The sequence below is a fragment of the Monodon monoceros genome, unplaced genomic scaffold (genome assembly GCF_005190385.1).
Source record: "Monodon monoceros isolate NGI ecotype Baffin Bay Population unplaced genomic scaffold, NGI_Narwhal_1 Super_Scaffold_5, whole genome shotgun sequence".
Classification (NCBI taxonomy): domain Eukaryota; kingdom Metazoa; phylum Chordata; class Mammalia; order Artiodactyla; family Monodontidae; genus Monodon; species Monodon monoceros.
The window spans coordinates 7009262-7032234 of NW_021703782.1; the positions used below are offsets into that span (position 1 = coordinate 7009262).

The following is a 22973-nucleotide window of genomic DNA, read 5'->3' on the forward strand; positions in this document are numbered from 1 at the left end:
TTCTAGTATTAGCCCAGTATCAAGGTCCTCCTCATTTAAAGCTGATTGCCAACATGGTGGAGACTTCTGCTAACATAATTTCTTTTAGAGTCTGTCTTAAACCTAATGGTTTAAGTTGCCAAACTTTGCCACCCACTGAAACAATGCAATATTTATCAGTAAGAAGGCTTATTTCTTATCAAGTCATATTTCTTACTGCATTTCCGTTCATCCTTGCAATACTTTAAATTCTACTTCTCTTCTTCCACAGAAGGGAAGTTCATGACTCCCTAATTGCTGTTTTTCAAATATCTAATAGATTTATCAAAACACTCCTAATAAGTTTATTAAAACATTCCTAGAAATCTAGATTTAATCTTGCTCTTCAGTCATCTCTTAATAACAGAGCCAGAAAATATCAGGCTGAATATATTATAGCAGATCTCAACTCACCACTAGAATATGACTCCTTTCCAGAGGCAAAATCTTCCCAGATGACAGAACTTGTTGTGATCCCAATAGCTTCCTGGCTAAATAAAAAGAATAGGGTTTTATACACACACTAATAGTAGAAATACTTTGGAAATAGTCTATTATTTCTGAAAGCTTTAGAGAAAAATAAAGCTGCTTAACCTAAGTAGGAACCCTAGTTTAGAATGGCCAGCATATTAGGGACATTTTTTTTTTAACATCTTTATTGGAGTATAATTGCTTTACAATGGTGTGTTATAACAAAGTGAATCAGTTATACATGAACATATGTTCCCATATCTCTTCCCTCTTATGTCTCCCTCCCTCCCACCCTCCCAGGACACTTTAATAGCTATAATTTTTTTTGAGGAGTTGGCTATTTTCAAGATAGAAGCCCATTCAAAGAGAGATATCTAAGCAAAAGGAAATGACCTCGTCGATCATTGTGCCAAACAGGCAGTCACCACCAAGATCCCAAACCTCACAATACTAAAAGAGACCATGACTTTGGAGAAGTTCAAAGAGAATATCATGCAATACTGTATGATGCAAGCCTTTGGTCCAGAGTAAGAAAAAGCCATTTATTATGTGGAAATAACTCTTTCCACACTTAGAGTGGCTGCTTGTGGCCTCAGAGAAAATCCTGAAAATTTTTACATGATATATATTACCCACACATCTAGGATAAACTGGCCACTGTATTCAATCAACGTTAGTGAGGAAACAAATTTCACTGCCTGTTGTTCATGAGTGGTACCCAAAATTTAAAATACTTCTGGACAAACCCATGAGGGCATTTTAATAAAAAATCGTTGCGTGCTCCCCAGCAGCTGATATTGAGTTGGGAATACAAAAGCCTACTGGCTATAATCCAAATTAGTATCCAAAAACTGAATAGGGATGTGTTTCCTTGTTAAAGATGCCTGCCTTAAGGATAGTAGCTGAGGACATCACCCAGCATCCATTTTAGCTCATCAATTTCCACTCTCAGAAAGACTTAGTTAAATGAATTCAAGAGTGAGATCATCTGGACCTGGATTTTAGGACCAAAATCCTAATCACCTAAGGGGAATTTTGGATTTTTCTTCTCTCCTCAAGCCTCTTCATTTCATGCTTTACAAAACAACCAGAAATAGGATGAATTCTACATGCTATGGTTCAGAGGCTAGCCAAGGGCAACTAGACAAAGCCACCAACTCTTATCCAAAAATGTCACTCAGTTGGACAGGTAGGTAGTAGTTGAAAATACAGCCACTTTAGATTTAATAGTGGCTTTTGAGGGTGAATCTATGTGATTTTAGGAGAAAATGTTTGAATCCCTACAAATCTCTCTGGCATTTTTAATACTACTAAAGTAATCTGAGAATGAATGAAATCCAGCAAGGAAGTACAGACGGTTCCCAATATGATGGTTTGACTTATGATTTTTTGACTTTACTATAGTGAGAAAGCCATACAAATTCAATAGAAACTGTATTTGAATTCTAAGGTTTGAACTTTTTTCAATATTTGGTCTGATCCTCTCTTGTGATGCTGGGCAGTGGCAGCCACAGCTACCCATCACCCACGTGATCACGAGGGTAAGCGAACCGAAACCTACTTACCACCATTCTCTACCCACACAACCATACTGTTTTTCACCCTCAGCGCAGGATTCAATAAATTACATGAGATATTCAGCAAATGGGCATTGTGTTAGACGGTTTTCCTCAACAGTCGGCTAATGTAAGTGTTCTGAGCATGTTTAAGGCAGGCTGAGCTAAGCTATGATGTTGGGTAGGTTAGGTCTGTTAAATGCATTTTTTTTGTTGTTGTTGTTAAATGCATTTTTGACTTAAGATGTTTCCAATTCACAGTGGGTTTATCAGGACATAACCCCACTGTAAGCAAGGAAGATCTGTATTTCCTTTGAAGACAAGATATATATATATGAGAATGCTCTGGAAAGAAACCTATTTTTTTAACAGTAGCAGTGATTTCAAAGGTAAATATATAGCATTGCTCAAAATGAAATTGTGAAGAATGATGTTAAAATAAGGCTAAAAAAGGTGAAGAGCATATTTGATAATGTGATATCATTTTCAAATATATGATATTTAACTCCCAGAAGCCACTTTAAAGAGAAATGGTTAATGGTCCTTAAAATTCTCTTCTACATAGTGTAATATTGTTATACACTTAACTGTAATACCTTTTTTTCATATTAATATATGTTATATGGTGCTTTTCCACAGAGTACTAAAAGATATATATAGAGTGACATCAAAAGAAAAAGTTACAAAAACTACTATGTATTATACTAACTACATACATGTTCCTGCAGGAGTACTTGTTGTGGTTTTAGTAATTATTTATTAGAAACTAATGTAAGCCACAGAGCAACCAAGGCTCTCCCCAAGTGTTCCTTTGACTCATTCTCTAGCCTCAAATCTCCTAGACCCAGCACACACTTTGTACTGTCATACTCAAATACTTTCAATTTTCTATTCTTGATATTCTTTTTTTTATTAAGGCAAATTTTATTTTATTTTTCAAGGTTATTTTTAGTTTTTTTTAATCTACTTTATGTATTTATTTTTGACTGCATTGGGTCTTTGTTGCTGCACACGGGCTTTCTCTAGTCGCGGCGAGCGGGGGCTCCTCTTTGTTGCCGTGCACGGGCTTCTCATTGCGGTGGCTTCTCATTGTGGAGCACGAGCTCTAGGTGCGTGGGCTTCAGTAGTTGTGGCACACGGGCTCAGTAGTTGTGGCTCATGGGCTCTAGAGCACAGGCTCAGTAGTTGTGGCGCACAGGCTTAGTTGCTCTGAGGCATGTGGGATCTTCCAAGACCAGGGCTCAAACCCGTGTCCCCTGCATTGACAGGCGGATTCTTAACCACTCCACCACCAGGGAAACCCAAGGCAAATTTTACTATTTTTTTTTAATTGAGGTATAGTCAATATAAAACATTAGTTTCAGGTATACAAAATAGTGATCTAACCCTGCAAAATGATCACTACAATAAAACTAGTTAACATTGGTCACCATACATAGCTGTAATTTTTTTTCTTGCGATAAGAACTTTTTTAAAATCAATTTATTTATTTATTTTTGGCTGTGTTGGGTCTCTGTTGCTCCGTGCGGGCTTTCTCTAGTTGCGGTGAGTGGGGGCTACTCTTCGTTGCGGTGTGCGGGCTTCTCATTGCGGTGGCTTCTCTTGTTGCAGAGCACGGGCTCTAGGTGCACGGGCTTCAGTACTTGTGGTGCACAGGCTCAGTGCTTGTGGCTCGCGGGCTCTAGAGCACAGGCTCAGTAGTTGTGGCGCACGGGCTTAGTTGCTCTGCGGCATGTGGGATCCTCCTGGACCAGGGCTCGAACCCATGTCCCCTGCATTGGCAGGCAGATTCTTAACCACTGCATCACCAGGGAAGTCCCGCAATAAGAACTTTTAAGATCTATTCTCACCATCTTTCAAATATGCAATATGGTATAATTAACTATAGCAACAATGCTGTATATTACATCCCCATGATTTATTTTGTAACTGGAAGTTTGAACCTTTTGACTCACTTCACCCATTTCATTCATCCCTCACCCACACTGCCTTTGGCAAACACCTATCGGTTGTCTTTATGTGAGCTTTTTTTTTTTCTCTGTATTTTTGTTGTTATTTTACCTTGCACATATAAGTAAAATCACGTAGTGTTTATCTTTATCTGGCTGACAGTTCACTTAGCATACACACACACACACACACACACACACTTCTTTATTTGCATTTTCTTTATCCATTCATCCATCAATGAACAATTAGGTTATTTTCATTTCTTGGCTACTTAAATAATGCTTCATGAACATGGGAGTGAATCTACTTTTTGAGTTAGTGTTTTCGTTTTCTTCAGAAGTGGAATTGCTGGATCATATGGTAGTTCTATTTTTTGTTTTTTGAGTAACCTCCAAACTATTTTCCATAGCGGCTGGGCCAATTTACATTCCCACCAACAATGCACAAGGGATCCCTTTTCTTCACATCCTTGCCAACACTTGTTATTTCTTATCTTTTTGATAACAGCCACTGTAACAAGTGTGAGGTGATATCTCATTGTGGTTTTAATTTGCCTTTCCCCGATGATGAGTGATGTTGAGTACCTTTCCACGTGCCTGTTGGCCATTTGTTCGTCTTCTGTATGTATGTTTAGGAGCTACTCAGTCAGTTTTTAGGTTTTTTCCAGAGGATGTTGTTCCATATGTAGCTGTATATTCAGTGTGTCTGTCAGAGGAGGTGAGTTCAGCATCTTCTTGCATTGCTGTCTTGAACCCCATTGTGTAACTTTTTTATATGCTCTGTGCATGAAATTTTCTTCGAGCAGAAGCTTTTGACAAATTCAATTTCTTTGACAGATTAATAGCAATTGAGATTTTCTATGTAATCTTAAATTATTTTTGATAAATTGTATGTTTCCAAGGAAATTATTCATTTCATGAAGTTATTCATAATATCCCTTTCATCCCTTTAATGCCTGTAGGGTCTGAGGTGATATCACCTGTTTCTTTCTTGAAATTGGTACTGTATGTTTTCTCTTTTATTTCTTGATTATCCTCACTAGAGGCGTATCATTTTTATTAGTTTTTCCAATGAAGAAAATTTGGCTTTGCTAATTTTCTGTTTCCTTGGTTTCTACTCTTTATTATTTCCTTCCTTCTGCCTGCTTTAGGTTTAATTTACTCTTTTTCTTCCCTGATTCTTTCTTATTAGAAATTTTCTAATAATAGCATTTTCTAGTGTTTTCTAATAGCATGTGTCTAGTATTTCCTAATAATAGCACTGCTTTAGCTGCAAACTACATAATTTAGATGTTTTATTATTCATTACCATTCAGTTTGAAACAGCTTTTAAATTTCTCTTGAGATTTCTTTATTGACACATAGATTATATGGGAGTGTATTGCTCAGTTTGCAAATGTTAAAGGCTTTTCTAGATATCTTAGTATTAACTTCTAATTTGATTGTTATAGTAGATAACATACTTTAACTATTTCAATATTTTGAAATTGATTGAGTCTCAGTTTATGGTCCTATAGATGGTGTATCTTACTGAATGTTCCATGCACACTTGAAAAGAATGTGTGTTTTACACAGATAGGGCATAGTGTTCCATCAGTGTCAGATCAAGATGTTTTACAGGGTCATATTTTCTATGTCTTTACTATTTCTGTGACTATCAACTTCTCATATAAAGTATGTTTTCAGACCACTACAGAGTTAAGCTAGAAATAAAAAATAAAATAGAAAATTAGCTGGGAAATTTCCAAATATTTGGAGATTTAAAAATTTGCCAATAGCTCAAAAAGATGAAAAAAAAACTTAGGTTTAAGTATAACAAAATATGTGCAGGATCTAAGTGTGAAAAACTAAAAGACTCTGATTAAAAAGATCAAAGAACATCTATGTAAAAAGAGAAGTATTTCATGTTTATGGATTGAAAAAACTAAATATTATTAAAATGTCCATTCTTCCCAAATTGATCTATACATTCAACGCAATTACAATCAAAAACCCAAGAAGTTATTTTGTAGATATTTATAAACAGATTCTAAAGTTTTAAAAAAAGGCCAAAGACTTAGAATAACCCACATAATTTTAAAGAACAACAAAGTTGGAGGACTATGCTATCTGGCTCACTATAAAGCTATAGTTAAAAAAAAAAGCACATGGTATTGGTGAAAGAATGTGCACATTAATGAAACAAAACAGAGAGCCTAGAAACAAACCCACACAAATATAGTCTACTGATTTTTGTTGCAGTAATAAAGGCAAATCAATGGAGAAAGATCATCTTTTGACAAATGGTGTTGAGAATATTGAACATCCAAAGACACAAACCTTACAACTTCCGTAAGTATTAACTCAAAATGGATCATAAACATACATATAAAACACGAAACTATAAAACTTCCAGAAGAAAACATAAGACAATGTCTGGATGCTTTGACAACAAATTTTTAGATATAACACCAATAGCATGATTCATAAAAGAATAAAAATGACATATTGGATTTTATTACAGTTGAAAATTCTGCTCTGTGGAAAACACAGTAAATAGAATTTTAAAAGTTAGTCACAGATGGGAGAAATTATATACAAAACATATATATGATAGAGGATTTGATCCAAATACAAATCACCCTAAAAACTCAACAATAATAATACAAACAACCCAATTTAGAAATGGGAAAAAAAATCTGAACACTCCATCAGAGAAAATGTACAGATGGCAAATAAGCAGAGGAGGGGATTCTCAACATCATTTGTCATGAGGAAATTGCAAATTAAAACAATGAAATACCCCTACATACCTGTTAGAATGAGTAAAACCCAAAAAGCAGACAATACAAATTGCTGGTAAGGACGCAGAGCAAGAGGAACTCTCATTCATTACTGGTAGAAGCACAATGGTACAAACACTTTGGAAGACAGTTTATAAGTTTCTTGCAAAGTTAAACATAGTTTTGCCATAAAATCCAACAATCGTACTCCTCAGTATTTATGCAAGTAATTTGAAAACTTATGTTCGTACAAAAACCAGAACATGAATGTTTATAGCAGCTTTATTCACAATCACCAAAAACTGAAAGAAACCAAAATGACCTTCAATATGTGAATGAATAAACATACTGGTTTTATCAACACAAGGGATAGCATTCAGTAATAAAAAGAAATGAAGCAACAAAAAGACATGGATGAACCTTAAGTACATACTACTAAGTGAAAGAAAATCTGAAAAATGTACCTAATATATGATTTCAGTTATATGACATTCTGCAAAAGGCAGTAAAAAAACAATAAAAGAACTAGTGGGTGTTAGGAATTTAGAGGAAGTGCATAATTCCCCATTCCTTAGATGTGGGCTGTGCAAAGTGACGTCCTTTCAAAGAGTACAATATGAAAAAGGGAAAAAAAGAGTAACTGTACAGTGGAGAAGTTGGACAAACACAAACAAGCTAGATGAACACCATCAACAGTGATATCAAGTTGACAGGAGGCACACTTGATATGATGTGATGAAATGGAACTTCACCTCTGTGGCCTTCCTTACAAAAACTTATAATCTCAATCTAATCATTTAAAAAATCAGATAAGCCTCAATTGAGGGGTATTCTGCAAAACATCTGCCCAGTACTCCTCAAAACTGTCAAAGTCATCAAAAACAACAATGCCACAGCCAGAGGAACCTAAGAAGACATGATGTCTTATCATAACATGGTGTCCTAGACGGGGTCTTAGAACTAAAAACAAACATTAGGTAAAAATTAAGGAAATCTGAAATAAACATGGACCTTAATAATGTGTGAATATTGGTTCAACAGTGAAAAGTGTACCATTTAATGTAAAATGTTCCTTATGGGGAAAGAATGGGCATGAGCATATATGGGAACTCTGTACTATATCTGCAGTTTTTCTGTAAATCTAAAACTGTTCTAAAAAGCCGTTTATTTTTTTTAAATACTATTAAAATATCATAGCTGTCTTGCCCATTTCATATGTTCATGCCTCCAAGGCTAAGAAATATAGAATTAACTAAATGGATCTTTTGTTAAAGATGAGCTAAAAGGAAATACCTCACAACGAGACAGGGGAAATGACTTTAAACTATGCAGTTTTCCCTTTTAAAACTGTTCAACTCAAATGTTCTCAAAAAGATTTTGTTTTACATTATTAAATCTGAAAGAGTTTTCATACCTCTTGTACTTATGCCAAAATTAAAGGAGCCAGGAAAAGTATCCATTTCAAAGGAAAAAGGAAGTGACTCTCCAGTTTGTTATGCAAAATCCTGTGCTCCTGAAAAACAGAGAAGTGAACAAAACAGAAGATAAAATGTTAGAGGAAAATTGATGACAAAAATTACCTTAAAGGCTTAGAAAAAGCTGGAAATTCATAGTGTGTATTTTCTGTTTTTCTTGCTTGCTGAAAAAGAAACAAAGTATTAAGGTGCAGATGTTTCTAAAGATACGGAATCACACATAGAAACGCTGCTTCAAACAGACACTCTTTAATGAAAATCCATTTGTTTAGAAAGTTATTTCCTGTTCAGTATAAAAGAAAGAATAGTTTGTAGACAGAATTAACTAGAAACTTGTGAAATCATTTGTTGGTTTTATTTAAAAATAATAAAACTATTATTTATCAAACATTTAATATGGTAGGCATTGTCCCTAATATTTTACCTCGGTTATCTCATTTAACCACCAAAACCATCCCAGAAGATATACATTTCATTTCCATTTTACAAGAAAAGAAACCAACTCTATGAGAATTTAATCAACATATCTAGTAAGAATAAGTCCTGGTATTTGAACCTAGCAATAATGCTTCAGACTGATGCCTACTTTGTAACACTGTCTCCTAGTCATGGGTATAAATAAGACTACTTAGCCTACAGAAACTTTGCTTCAATTGAAAGAGGATATAAATTTGTAAATATTTATGCATGCATATAAATCTATAAAGCAAATATTAACAGACCTAAAGGGAGAAAAGGACAGCAATACAAAAATAGTAGAGGACTTCAATACCGCACTTTTATCAATGGGTGGATTATCCAAACAGAAAATCAAAAAAGAAGCACTGGACTTAAAACAACACATTAGACCTATAGGCCAATATCCCTGATTAAGATAGATGTAAAAATCCTCAACAAAATATTTACAAATTGAATTTGGCAATACACTAAATGGATCATACACCACGATCAAGTAGGATTTATTTCTGGGATGCAAGGATGATTCAATATACACAAATTAATTAGTGTTTTACACCACATTAACAAAATGAAGAATAAAACTCATACGATCAACTTAATAGATGCAAAGAATCATTTGACAAAATTCAATATCTATGTATGATAAAAACTCTCAACAAATTGGGTATAGAAAGAACACACTTCAACACAATAAAGGCCATATTGTGGCCTCACAGCTCTTATCACACTCAAAGGTAAAAAGCTGAAAACTAAAAGCATTTTCTCTAAGATCAGGAACAAGACAAGGATGTCCAGTCTTGCCACTTTCATTCAACATAGTACCAGAAGTCTTAGCCGGAGCAATTAAGCAAGAAAAGAAATAAAAGGCATCCAAATAAGAAAGGAAAAAATAAAACTAATAAAACTATCATATTTGCAGATGTAAAAAATCCTAAAGACTCCACCAAAAATTGTTAGAACTAATAAGTAAATTTGCAGGATACAGAATCAATACACAAAAATTTGTTGCATTTCTATACACTAATAATTAACTTCTGATAGAGAAATTAAGAAAATCTCATTTCCAATTACATCAAAAAGAATAAAATACCTAGAAATAAATTTAACAAAGGAGACGAAAGACCTGTACACTGAAAACTATAAAGACATTGATGAAAGAAACTGAAAAAGACAAAAAAGAAATAGGAAGGTATTTTATGCTTATGGATTGGAAGAATTAAATTGTTAAAATGTCCACACCAGGCAAGAGAGTTGATGCAATTCCAATAAAAATTCCAATGGCATTTTTCACAAAAATAGTACAAATCCTATAATTTTTATGGAACCACAAAAGACCCACAATAACCAAAGCAATCTTGAGAAAAACAAAAAAGCTGGAGGCATCAAACCTCCTGATTTAAACTATATTACAAAGTCATAGTCATAGTTTTCAAGAACACAATGGGGGCTTCCCTGGTGGCGCAGTGGTTGGGAGTCCACCTGCCGATGCAGGGGACGCGGGTTCGTGCCCCGGTCCGGGGGGAATCCCACATGCCGCGGAGCGGCTGGGCCCGTGAGCCATGGCCGCTGGGCCTGCGCATCCAGAGCCTGTGCTCCGCAATGGGAGAGGCCACGGCAGTGAGAGGCCCGCGTACTGCAAAAAAAAAAAAACAACAAAAAAAGAACACAATGGGGAAAGAACAGTCTCTTTAATAAATGGTGTTGGAAAAACTGGACAGCCACATGCAAAAGAATGAAGCTGGACCACAATCTTTTACCATAAACAAAATCAACTCAAATTGGATTAAAGACTTGAATGTAAGACCTGAACCATCAAACTCCTAAAAGAAATCACAGGGGGTAAGCTCCTAGACCTCAATCTCGGCAATAACTTTTTGGATTTGACACTGAAAGGAAAGACAATAAAAGCAAACATAAATTAGTGGGACTGCATCAAACCAAAAAGTTTCTGTACATCAAAAGAAACCAACAAAATGAAAAGGCACCCTACCAAATGGGAGAATATATTTGCAAATCATATATCTGATAAGTGGTTAATATACAATATATATATAAAACTCATACAACTCAATTAAAAAAAAACCCAATTAAAAAATGAGCGTGGGAAGTGAATAGACATTTATTCCAAAGAAGACATACAAATGGCCAACACATACATGAAAAGGTCCTCAACATCGGTAATCATTAGGGAGATACAAATCAAAACCACAATGAGATATCACCTCACACCTGTCAGAACGGCTATTATCAAAAACACAAGCAATAACAAGTATTGGCAAAGATGTGGAGAAAAGGGGACCCTTGTATACTTTGGTAGGAATGTAAATTGGTATAGCCACTATGGAAAACAGCCTGAAGTTTCCTCAAAAAATTAAAAATAGAACTACATAATCCAGTAATTCTATTGGGCATTTATTCAAAGAAAACAAAATCACTATACCAAAAAGATATCTTCACTCTCATATTCACTACAGCATTATTTACAATAGCCAAGGCATGGAATAGTCTAAGTGTCCATTGATGGCTGAATGGATCAAGAAAATGGATGTGCGTGTCTGTGTGTGTGTGTATCACATATTTTTATTTATTTTTTATTCAAAAAATAAGCTATCTGTACTGTATTTTTAGTTTCTATTTATTTCCACTCTGATCTTTGTTATTTCTCTCTTTCTACTAGTTCTAGGCTTAGTGTGTTCTTCTCCAGTTCTTTTAGGTGGAATGTGAAGCTGTTTGAGATTTTTTCTTGTTTCATGAGGTAGGCATCTATCATGATAAACTTCCCTTCTAGAACTGCTTTTGCTGCATCCCATATGTTACAGTACGTGCATTTTCATTTTTGTTTGTCTCAAGGCATTTTTTGGTTTCTCTTTTGATTTCTTCTTTGATTCAATGTTGTTAACAGTATGATTTTAAATCTCAACCTATTTGTAAATTTTCCATTTTTCCCTTTGCCTTTGATTTCTAGTTTCATTTAATTGTAATCACAAAAGATACCTGGTATGATTTCTGTATCTTTAAGTTTATTAAGATTTGTTTTGTAGCTATGTGACCTATTTTGAAGAGACATCCATGTAATCTTGAGAAATTGTATTCTGCTGCTGTTGGGTGGGATGTTATGTATATGTCTTTTAGATTGATTTGGTCTATAGTGCTATAAAATCCTTTATTTCCTTGTTGATATTCAGTCTAGATGTTCTATCCTTTGTTGAAAGTGGGGTATTGAAGTCTACTTTTATGGAATTGTTGTCTATTTCTCCCTTCAGTTCTGTCAATGTTTGCTTTATATATTTATATTGCTCTGATGTTGGGTGCGTATATATATTTCTTATACTTTCCTGGTGGATTAATCCATTTATCATTATATAATGTTATTCTTTATCTCTTTTGACAGTTTTTGACCTAAAGTTTATTCCATCTGATATGTCTAGTCATTTCTGCTCTTTTGGTTACCATTTATAGGGAATATCTTTTTCCAATCTTCACTTTTAGCCTATGTGTTTCCTTACATCTAAAGTGAGGATTTTTCCTAGACAACATATAATTGAGTCTTATTTTTTTACATCCATTCAGCCACTCTATGTCTTTTAATTGGAGAGTTTAATCCATTTATGTTTAAACTTATTATTGGTAAGGAATGATCTAATATTATCATTTTGTCCTTTGTTTTCTATTAATCTTTTTTGTTCTTTTGTATGTCTTTTTTCCTCTCTTGTTGCCTTCCATTGTGTTTTGTTGAACTTTTTTGTACTTTATATGCATTAATTCCTTTCTCTTTTTCTTTTGTGTAACTTCTATAAGTATATTTTTTGTGGTTACCTTGGGGCTTACATAAAATATCATAGTTAAGGTAGTCTATGTTAAGCTGATAACAACTTAAGTTCAACTGCATACAAAAACTCTACACTTAACTTCTCTTTAGCTCACACTTTATGTTGTTGTTGTCACAACTTATATTTCAATTTCTACTGTGTATTCTTTAACATGTTTTTCAGTTTTAGTTACTTTTAATACTTTCATCATTGACTTTGATACTAAAATTAAAAGTAATTTACTCATCACAATTAAAGTTATAATGTATTCTGGTTTTATCTATAGATGAGTTTACATTTATATGTTTATATAATATATATGTATGTATATTTCATACTTTCTTACACTATCATGTTGCTGTTTAGCATCCTTTCAACTTTAAAAAATCTCATTAGCACTTACAGTGCCTTACAGTTTATCACAGTTTACAGTGATAAACTCCTTCAGCTTTTGTTTAGTGATGTCTTTATGTCTTCTTTATTTTTTGAAAGACTGTTTTGCCAGGTATAGCATTCTTAGTTGATAGTTTTTTTCTTTCAGCATTTTAACTACATCATCCCACTCCCTCCAGACTTGCAAGATTTCTGCTGAAAAATCTACTCACAGTTTTATGGTGGTTCTTTTGTATGTGACATGTTGTTTTCTCTTGCCACTTTCAGAATTTCTTGTCTCTGACTTTTCACAGTTTTAATGAGTCTTCATCTGGGTTTCTTTGGATTCATCTCATTTGAGACATTTTGGGCTTTGTGCATGTGGATGCCCATTTCTTTTTTCAGATTTGGGAAATTTTCAGCCATTATTTTTTTTTAAATAAGCTATCTGGTCCTTTCTCTCTCTTTTTTTCTCTCTCTTTCTATGATTTCCATCATGTGTATACTGGTCTTCTTGTCGGTGTCCTATAAGCCGCTTGCTTTCTTTATTCTTTTTTTCTACTTTAACTGAATAATTATCAATGACCCATCTTTGAGCTGAGTGGTCCTTTCTTCTGCTTGATCTACTCTAACATTCTGGATTTAACTGGTGTCACTGGTCCATATTCATATCTGGAGATGTGAGAAACAGAAGCCAATAGGCTGTGTCTATGTCATTTGGTGAAGGGGTGGGATATATCAGGCTTTATGAATGATACTGCTATGTTTAATATAGGGTTCCATTCCCTGCCCTAGTGTTGAGCTGAGGTTGGGTCAAATTGTTGGGATTTTGTTGCTGCCTCTGAAGGCAGATAAGGTAGTTAGTTACCTAGATATTGAATCAGTGTTAGGCTGGCCTGCCAGGGATTTTATATTGCCAATGTAGGTGGATTGAACAGCCCACCAGTGCACTGATTGTGGAGTGTGTTTTGGGTTGGCCTACAAGTCTTTGAGGTTGCTGCTCTGGATGAATCAATCCACATGTGTCTTGGCTCAAGAGCAGATGCTGGAGCACTTTACTGGTTCTCTGTTGAGCTTTTCCATTCTCTGTCATGTGAACAGAGAAAGAAAACTATTCTTGAGGCTTTTTGTTTGTTTGTTTTTGTCTACGCCTGCTGGTGATTCGGTGTTAAAGACCTCTCCAGCACCCAATTTGGGATATCTGAGAGCAATTAAAAGAAAACCCAGGGAACTCACCTTGTTGCCATTCCTCAAGTCTAGAGGTCTCTAGCCAGTCTGTCTTTTGCTTTTTAGCTTTCAGAGGTATTTTTTTGTCTTCCACTTAATTATATCCAGAGTATTTAGTTGTAAATAGAGAAAATAAACAGGGAAAACTGAGTCTATAACACTTTGTTCCAAAAACAAAATTGGCCACAGGTGTTGAATAATATTGTACATTAAAATGTAATCAAGTGTAAATACCTTTTGAGTAACACTCCAAGGCACAATAAAAGTCAAGTTGACCATTCTTTACTATATAAAGAATTAAGCTAGGCACTTTGGGGATACTAACATTTGTGAAAGACATAGATAATGCTCTTGAGTACTTCTAATATGACAAGTCTAGTGAGGAGAGTAATGTAAGAAAGATAAAACTAAACATTTTGTTCTAGGGAGGTAATAAGTACTATAAAAGAGATTTTAAAATAACAGGAGAGTGTTGTTGTTGTTGTTGCTTTTAATATGTATCTCAGGTAATTGGGTAATTTAGGACTTGAGGTTGAAAAAAACAGTTATTATTACTTATACCAATTTAACGTGTGTAAATTAGGAAAATCCCAGCAATCCAAGACATATGGTCACCTTACCCTTAAGATTTTTTTAAACTATTTATTGTGGAAATATTTAACATATACATATATTTAGAGAATAGTATAATGAATCCTTAATTGCCCACCATCCTAGTTCAATAACTATAAATCTATGGCCAGTTTTCACTCTTCCATACTCCCCCAATGCCCCTCTGCCTTATCAATATTTAAAAGCAAATTCTGTGCAGTTTCTAGAGTCAACCCTTGATCAAAACACTAATCACTTTTGTTGTATGACTTTCTCTTTCTCCCTATTAGGCCCTTTTCTAATCACCCCCATCCATATGTTATATTTTGTTTTACTTGTAGGGCTTATGCTCTAATGGTTCAACTCTGCCAGAAGACAGATACTTAATGATAAGCTCTGTACACTAAGCAGCTCAGAATAAGGAGCCAGACCATCTGTGACTCCCAACCCTGCCTGCCTTCTTCTCTGGACCAATAATGGTAGCTTCATAATGACTGTGATTAAAGCCCTGTTGTACATGAGGATCATACTCTTGCTACACTGGCTTGGGGTGTTTCTGTCTTTTTCAGGACACATCCGGGCTGAACACCCCCAATATCACAGTCCTCCAGAAGTGGTGATTCCCTTGAAGGTAACACACACTGGCAGAAGCATGAAGCCTCCAGGCCAGCTCTCTTACAGCCTGCATTTTGGGGGCCAGAGACACGTTCTCCACATGAATATCAAGAAGCATTTGCTGTCCAGACACCTCCCAGTGTTCACCTACTCAGACCAGGGCGCTCTCCTGAAGGACCAGCCTTTTGTCCAGAATGACTGCTACTACCATGGTTATGTGGAGGGGGACCCAGAATCCCTTGTTGCCCTCAGTACCTGTTCTGGTGGCTTTCGAGGATTATTACAGATAAACGATGTTGTTTATGAAATTAAGCCCATGATTTTCTCTACGAAATTTGAACACCTGGTATATAAAATGGACAGTGAGGAGACCCAATTCCCAAACATGAAATCTGATTTTATGCAAGAGGAAACTGTACACCAATTTGAGTTTCAAGAGACTGATAATTCTACCCAGAAACAAAGTCATTATGATGGCTGGTGGATCCATTCATTCTTTGTTGAAATTGCACTGGTGGTGGACAATACTCTATATAATCATTTTAAAAGGAATGTCTCAAAGTTGCAGGAAGATCTATTTCTTATTGTAAATATAGTGGATTCCATTTATCAGGTAATGGGTATGAAGGTGTTATTGTTTGGTATGGAGATCTGGACTAAAAGAAACCAGGTTGAAGTGGATGCTGTAAGGAGGTCTCTGAGAGATTTTTGCGATTGGAAGGCTAATACCATTGATGCCCGCATGGCACATGATACTGTACATCTTTTTATAAATAAGACCTTGAGAGGATTAACTGGTTTAGGCTATGTTGCAGGAATGTGTAGGTCACACTTTAGTTGTGCAGTTGTTACTTTTGCAAACAAAACCTTGGCCATTATTGGAATTGCAGTAGCTCATCATATAGGTCATAATTTGGGTATGTTTCATGATAATGTATTGTGTGTGTGTTCTGCAGGTTATTATAGATGTATAATGCGTCATGACAACCCACCAATAGCCCAATTTAGCAATTGTAGTTATTCTTATTTTTGGGGATATTCTGTACAGCAGGCAAAATGTTTGCAGTACACTGTATACACAAAGGACATGTTTTCAAGGAAGCGCTGTGGAAATGGTGTTGTTGAAGAAGGAGAAGAGTGTGACTGTGGATCTTTTCAGGATTGTTCAAAAGATGCCTGTTGTCTGACAAACTGCAGTCTGAGTTTTGGGTCTACTTGTGCTTTTGGGCTTTGTTGCAAGGACTGCAAGTTCTTACCATCAGGAGAAATGTGTAGAAAGGAGGTCAATGAATGTGATCTTCCAGAGTGGTGCAATGGATCATCCCATATGTGCCCAGACGATGTATATGTAGAGGATGGAATTCCCTGTAATGACAATGCCTACTGCTATGAAAAGAGATGTAATGACCGCAACGCACAGTGTAGGCAGATTTTCGGCCAAAAGGCAAAAAATGCAAACGACAGTTGCTACAAACAAGTAAACACTCAAGGTGACCGTTTTGGTAACTGTGGAGTCGAAGGCCCTACATATCTAAAATGCAGTATGTTGGACAGCTTATGTGGGAGAATTCAGTGCGATAACGTGGCAGAAATTCCCCTTCTGACAGAGCATTCTACTGTGCATGGGACTCGCTTCAACAATGCCACCTGCTGGGGTACAGACTACCACATGGGGATGACCATACCTGATATTGGTGATGTGAAAGACGGCACAGAGTGTGGCCCAGAACATGTCTGCATCGGAAGGAAGTGTGTCCATCTCTCTCGCTTGGATAGTAATTGTTCACCTAAGTTCTGTAACATGAGGGGGATCTGCAACAATAAACATCACTGCCATTGCAACTATAAGTGGGACCCTCCCAACTGCCTAAAACAAGGCAATGGAGGTAGTGTTGACAGTGGCCCACCCCCTAAGAGAGAGAGGATAAAGAAGATTTACCTGGCCCTAACATGTCTTATTTTGTTGTTAATTCTATTATGCTGTCTTCTATTGCTCTGTATGAGGAAAAAACCTAAGGAAAAAAAGGAAGAAGTTCAGCCTCAACCTGAAAAACCCAAGCAAAAGACTCAGACTCAACATGGGAAATAAAAACAATTAGTACCCAAAAATGTATCTGAATAGATATGCATTAAAAAAGGTAACTCCTATAATGTTTCTACTTATTCTTCTTTATTTTAAATAATTAGAAATTTTATTTTTCCTGAAATGTATTTCTTTATATTTTCTAGAAAAAGGCATGGTACCTGGGTGGTGTACCAGTTTTTAAGTTACTGCTTTTCAGTGTCAAAGCCCCTTCCCATTTTGTGCTCTGCATTATAGGAACCACACTGCTGCTGTATCAGCCCTCTTTCTACAGAGATCTGCAGTAGGGTGAATGCAAGGGGATTTGGGAATCTGGGAGATCTGCTTCCTGTATGTCAATCTTAATAACAAATTTTACACTGGCAGTTATACTTAGTTTCAATATCCTTTAAAAAAAAAATTCAATCCAGACCAACCTCATTGTCAGTCTAAAAGATACCAGCATAGCTGTCTGAGTCTGAGCCCCAGGTCTTTGATCTCTCTACCAATGTCTCAGATCCTCTGCACCAGCTTAGCAGTACCTGCTGTGGGAGTTTTGAGTCTCATTTTTGAGATTCATGGGGCCAGCCTTACAGTTCTCCAGATTCAAGTAACCCTACTTCTTCCCTTTGCTCTTCAGCTCCATGAATGAAATCACCTTCTTGCAATTAGTATTTTATGGTTATTAACCAGTTACTAGCACAATGCCTCCCTTAACTTGCTGTGTTCTTTAGTAGCTGGTTACCCAATGCCTTATATTTAATTCCATCCCCCTAAAATCACTGATTTTTTTTTTCTGACTGAATTCTGTTATAGTACTCATCTTGGTATAATGAAGTACTTATTCATTAAGTACCATTCATTGGGAGTGAGGAAATATCAATTTTTTTTCTTTGTTTGATTGAGTTTTTCTTTACCACTGCCCTTAACCATCTTGGGAAAATTACTTACATTTACTGCAAGTTTCCAACAAAATTTTAAAAAGTACAGAATGATAATAATAGTTGTCTCTAAATTTCTGGGTTTCTTTGGTTATAAAATAGGGTAAAAAAGATACTTTCAATTTTAGTTAGGTCTATGCAGACAAGCAATTTTTCTGAAAATGACAGCTATACAATGCCAAGAACATTTCTTAAAATTTTATTTTAAAAGTATCATAGAACTGTGGAGGAAATGAAGATTAGAAGACTTAAAAATTACAAGGAAGGGAAAACAATTTAAATTATCAGTACTTTTTCCCCTGGAACAAAAATCTTTGTTCCCTGTAACATGATGGTTTTTGAATATAAATTAATGATCAAGCTTGGCCTACCCAGTTAGAATTCCTCTGTTGAAGAAAGAGAAACCTGAAAAACTCTTAGTGTGCAGAATAGACTAGATTGATAAATTAGGCACTTAAGGGCATCAAATTCAAAATGAGTTTTTCCCACACCATTTTTGCTGAGTTTAGATCCATTTGCTGGGAAATAGGTTAAAGTCTTTAAAGACAAAGATATCTGCAATCTATTCTAGTTAGGAAGCAAAGACCTAGTGGAAAGGAGTTTGCCTCAAGGACATGTAATGCCTTCTCTTTAAAACATCTGGCTGATTTTGAAGGAGCTTGGAATATAAGCTAGAGAACTTGGTTTTGAAGATTTGAGTATCAGAACATAGTCACCCATTGCTTTCAGCGCTGAGAAAATAGAGGCTTATGGGCTCCCAGTACAAAGTCCAGTAAAGTATATGTGTCTCACTAAAACTACACTATCTCTGACCAAACTCAATTCCTTATTGAATTAAAGTCATCAGTCACTCAGCCTAACTTCCAAACAGAGGAAAGATAGAAACTTCTCAAGTTGAAGGTAACTCCTATGGTTCCTTATATAGAACATCTAGCATACAATAAAGCATTATCACATATATCAAAAGGAAGAAATTATGGCCAATAATAAAGGGAAAACAACAACAAAGATAGTGAAAGAAAAAATAGAAGCCAGCTAAAAGATCCAAAGAGTGGAAAAGATGATAATGAACAAAAATTCCCTATGGCTAGTATTTTAGAGAAACTGGAAGAAAAATGAATAGACCATGTGAAAGAAGGTAGATTCATTTCACCAGAAAATTGGCATCTATGCGAACTTATTAAATTCAGAAAATCAGTAAACAGTTTGAATTATTGACTGCATTGTATAATTAGCTAAATTAGTTAACTATAAGAAAAGTTAATTTTAAAAAAGTCAACGACTGACATAGAAAAAAGCATTAAAATAGAGAAGTGATATGTGAAACACATCAATAAATCTGAAATCATTCAAATAGAGTATCATTTGAGGAAGAAGAGAATTCAATAGAATAAAAAACATATAATGGCTGAGAATTTCCCCTAAGTATGGAAACATATTATGCCACTGCTTTAAGAAAATCAATGAATTTCAAGCAGAATAAGCACATGGAAATACACACCTAACCATATCATAGTAAAACTGTTGAAAACCAGAGACACAGAAATCTTAAGAGCAGCCAAACATAAAATATCCATATCTTAAAAGAAATGACAATAAAAATAGATGGTTGACTTCAATAATTGAATGCAGAAGACACTGAAATAACACATTTACTCAATAAATTGTAGTTGCCAAACTAGAATTCTTTATTTTGTGAAGATAACATTCAATAATGGAGAACAAAACTTTCCTTTGGCAAACAAATCATTGCCAGCAGGCCAGCACTCAAAGAAATATCATTTCTTTTTCAGTCAGGAGAAACATGATACCAGAAAGAAACATGAATGTGCAGGTGGGTGTGCAGTACACAAGAAGCAGTAAATATGTGGGTAAACTAATTAAAATTAACTGTACAAGGATACTAGTAGTATCTTATGGACTGTAAATATATGCAGAACAAAATGCAAATATATATTTGTCACAAAAGCTGGGAGGTATGTAAATAGAGATAAAAGGTCTAAACTTCTAGCAATATTGGGAAGAGGTAAATTAATGATGTGGATTATACTATATGATGTTGCAGATGCATGTTGCAAATCTAGGGTAATCGTTAAAATAATAAGACTACGTACATATAAGAAATTTACTGAAGGAACAAAAGGCATAATAAATGATATTTGTTTCTACAAGTATAGGCAATTGAGGAGAAACAAGCATAACGCAGACGTGAAAATAAAAAAACCTGGTAGATATAAGATCTATGTAAAATGTATTACATTAAGTAGAAGGCTGACATATTTCAAGTGAATAAAGTATAAAGTCTAGCATTATGCCATTGTTTATTAGAAACAATTTAAAAATAAAGACATGGAGAGTGTAAAAACTTAAAAGAATTTTCATGCACATATTAACCAAATTAAGTTAGTATAATCTTTTTAATATCTGATGACAAAGACTTTAAGGCACAAAGCATTACTATAAATAAGAAGGAATATTTTGTAATGATAAAAGGCAAATCACTAGAAGATATGACCATCTTAAATGTGTATGCATCCACTAATAGAACTTCAAATATAGAGGAGAAAATATAGAAATAGACAAATCTACAATTACTAGTAGGGATACTTTTAGCCCACTTCTCTCAGTAGTAACAGAAAGAGTAGAAAATAAATCCTGCAGGATCAGGAGACTTTCAATACATAATTAACAAACTTGATATAATAGGTATACAAAGAGAAGGGATAAACCCAAAAGTGGATAAATTCACTTTGGTTCATCTGCATATGGACTACTACCAAAGTCTACCTTATGATGAGCCAAAGAAAAAGCCCCAACAAATTTCACACGGTTTTAATTAAAAAGAGTATATTTTCTCTAGACCTTATATAATTAAGCTGGAAGTCAATAGCATTAAATATAACTAGAAAAACTCCAATTGCCTGGTACAGTTCTGACTCTGATCCCACATCTGACACCAACTAAGATTCTGCACCCAATTTCAATGTGTTTGGGGGGTTCCTTACACCTCCAAGAAATTCTCCTATACCAGCTGGGTGTTCTACAATTCAACTCAATTCTAATACTACCTGCAGACAGTGTCAGATCCCAGAGGTTAAGGGCTCAGCCCAACATGACTGCTCTCCCCTCTTTCAGATACCAATCACAAGTCCAGGTTGTCACCTGTGCTTCTGACCAACAAGCTATAGGTTAGAGGTTCCAATGACCCCCTACTTAGGTTCAGTTAATTTGTCAGAACAGCCCACAGAACTCGGATAAACATTTTACTTACTAAATTACCAGCTTATTATAAAAGGATATAACTCAGGAACAGCCAGATGGAAGAAATGCACAGGGCAAGATACGTGGGAAGGGTGCAGAGCTTCCATGCCCTCTTCATGTGTACCTCTCTCCCTGCATCTCTACGTGTTCACCAACCCAGAAGCTCTTCAAACTTCACCCTTTTGGTGTTTTATGAAGGCTTCATTACTTAGACATGATTCATTAAATTATTAGCCATTGGTGACTGAACTCAATTTCCAGTCCCTCTTCCCTCCACGGAGGTAGGGGGCAAGGGAGGTTGAAAATTCCTACCCTCTAATCACGTGGTTTGCTCCACTGGCAACCAGCATCCTTCCCTAGGTGGTTTCTAAAAGTCACCTCATTAATGGAACAAAGGACAACTTTACTGCTCTCATCACTTTAAAAGTTCCAAGGCTTTTAGTAGCTCTGTGACAGGAACAAGGTTAAAGCTCAAATATATATGTCTTATTATAAATCACAATATCACAACTGGAAATAAAATATATATATTTCTAAATAATCTATATGTCAAGGAGAAATCAAAACAGAAATTAAGAAATAATTTGAATTGAAACACAAATAACTACAATATATGTATATTACATAGTATTCAACTAAAGCAGTGTTTTAAGGAAAATGTATAGTCTCATATACCTATGTTAAAAAAAAGAAGACTGAAGATGCACTGATTTAACTTTATATGTCATGAATTTAAGAAAAGGAATAGCTCAAAACTCTACGAGACTTGGGGTCACTTAATTCTCAAACCTGACAAAGGCATTACACCCCCAAAATTTTCCTATTTCTTTTATGAAAGTAGATATTGTAAAAAATAAATAAATAAACAATAACCTCAATTAAATAGAGTTGTGAGACCAGAAGGAAGAGTTCTCACACCCTGAATGATAGCAGAACTCAACAGGAAGAAGAAAGGTCCTTCTTCTTTCTTGGCAGCAACTCAGCTAATGAAACACCATGGACTCTTTGTTTAGTATGGCCTACCCAACTTCCTTTTCCTATCTACAAAAGAGTTCTCCTTCCCTGTGTGTGGGAGCTTGCACATGGCTTGCCATGGTTGCAGACTCTGAGCTGCAATTCTTTGCTGATCCCAAATAAACCCAATTTAGCTAGAGAAAAAACTGGCAGTATATTTGTTTCAGGTCAACAATATAATATTCTTAAAATGTTTGTAAAGAAAATAAATTTTGGCATGTTTTGTAGACAATAATGCATCCTCGTGATCAAATGGTTTATATTTTAGGTATTTCTAAATTATCAGAAGAGCAATCTCTATAATTCACATTAACAGAGTACCTGAGAAAATCATATCTCAATAAACACAAAAATTATTTCACCAAAGTCTACATTTATTAATAAAATTGCT

The 22973-nt window shown here is 35.2% G+C and overlaps 1 protein-coding gene across 1 annotated transcript; it reads left to right on the plus strand.

The window, feature by feature from the left end:
- Positions 1 to 15206: 15206 nt before the first annotated feature.
- ADAM29 (ADAM metallopeptidase domain 29) lies at positions 15207 to 17393 on the plus strand. Its single transcript, XM_029202106.1, has one exon. It carries the CDS (start codon positions 15207 to 15209, stop codon positions 17391 to 17393), a length of 2187 nt encoding a protein of 728 aa, XP_029057939.1.
- Positions 17394 to 22973: the final 5580 nt, after the last annotated feature.

Bases quoted from the DNA above. Each gene is read 5' to 3' on its own strand.
- ADAM29 (XM_029202106.1), top strand. From the start codon at position 15,207: ATGAGGATCATACTCTTGCTACACTGGCTTGGGGTGTTTCTGTCTTTT.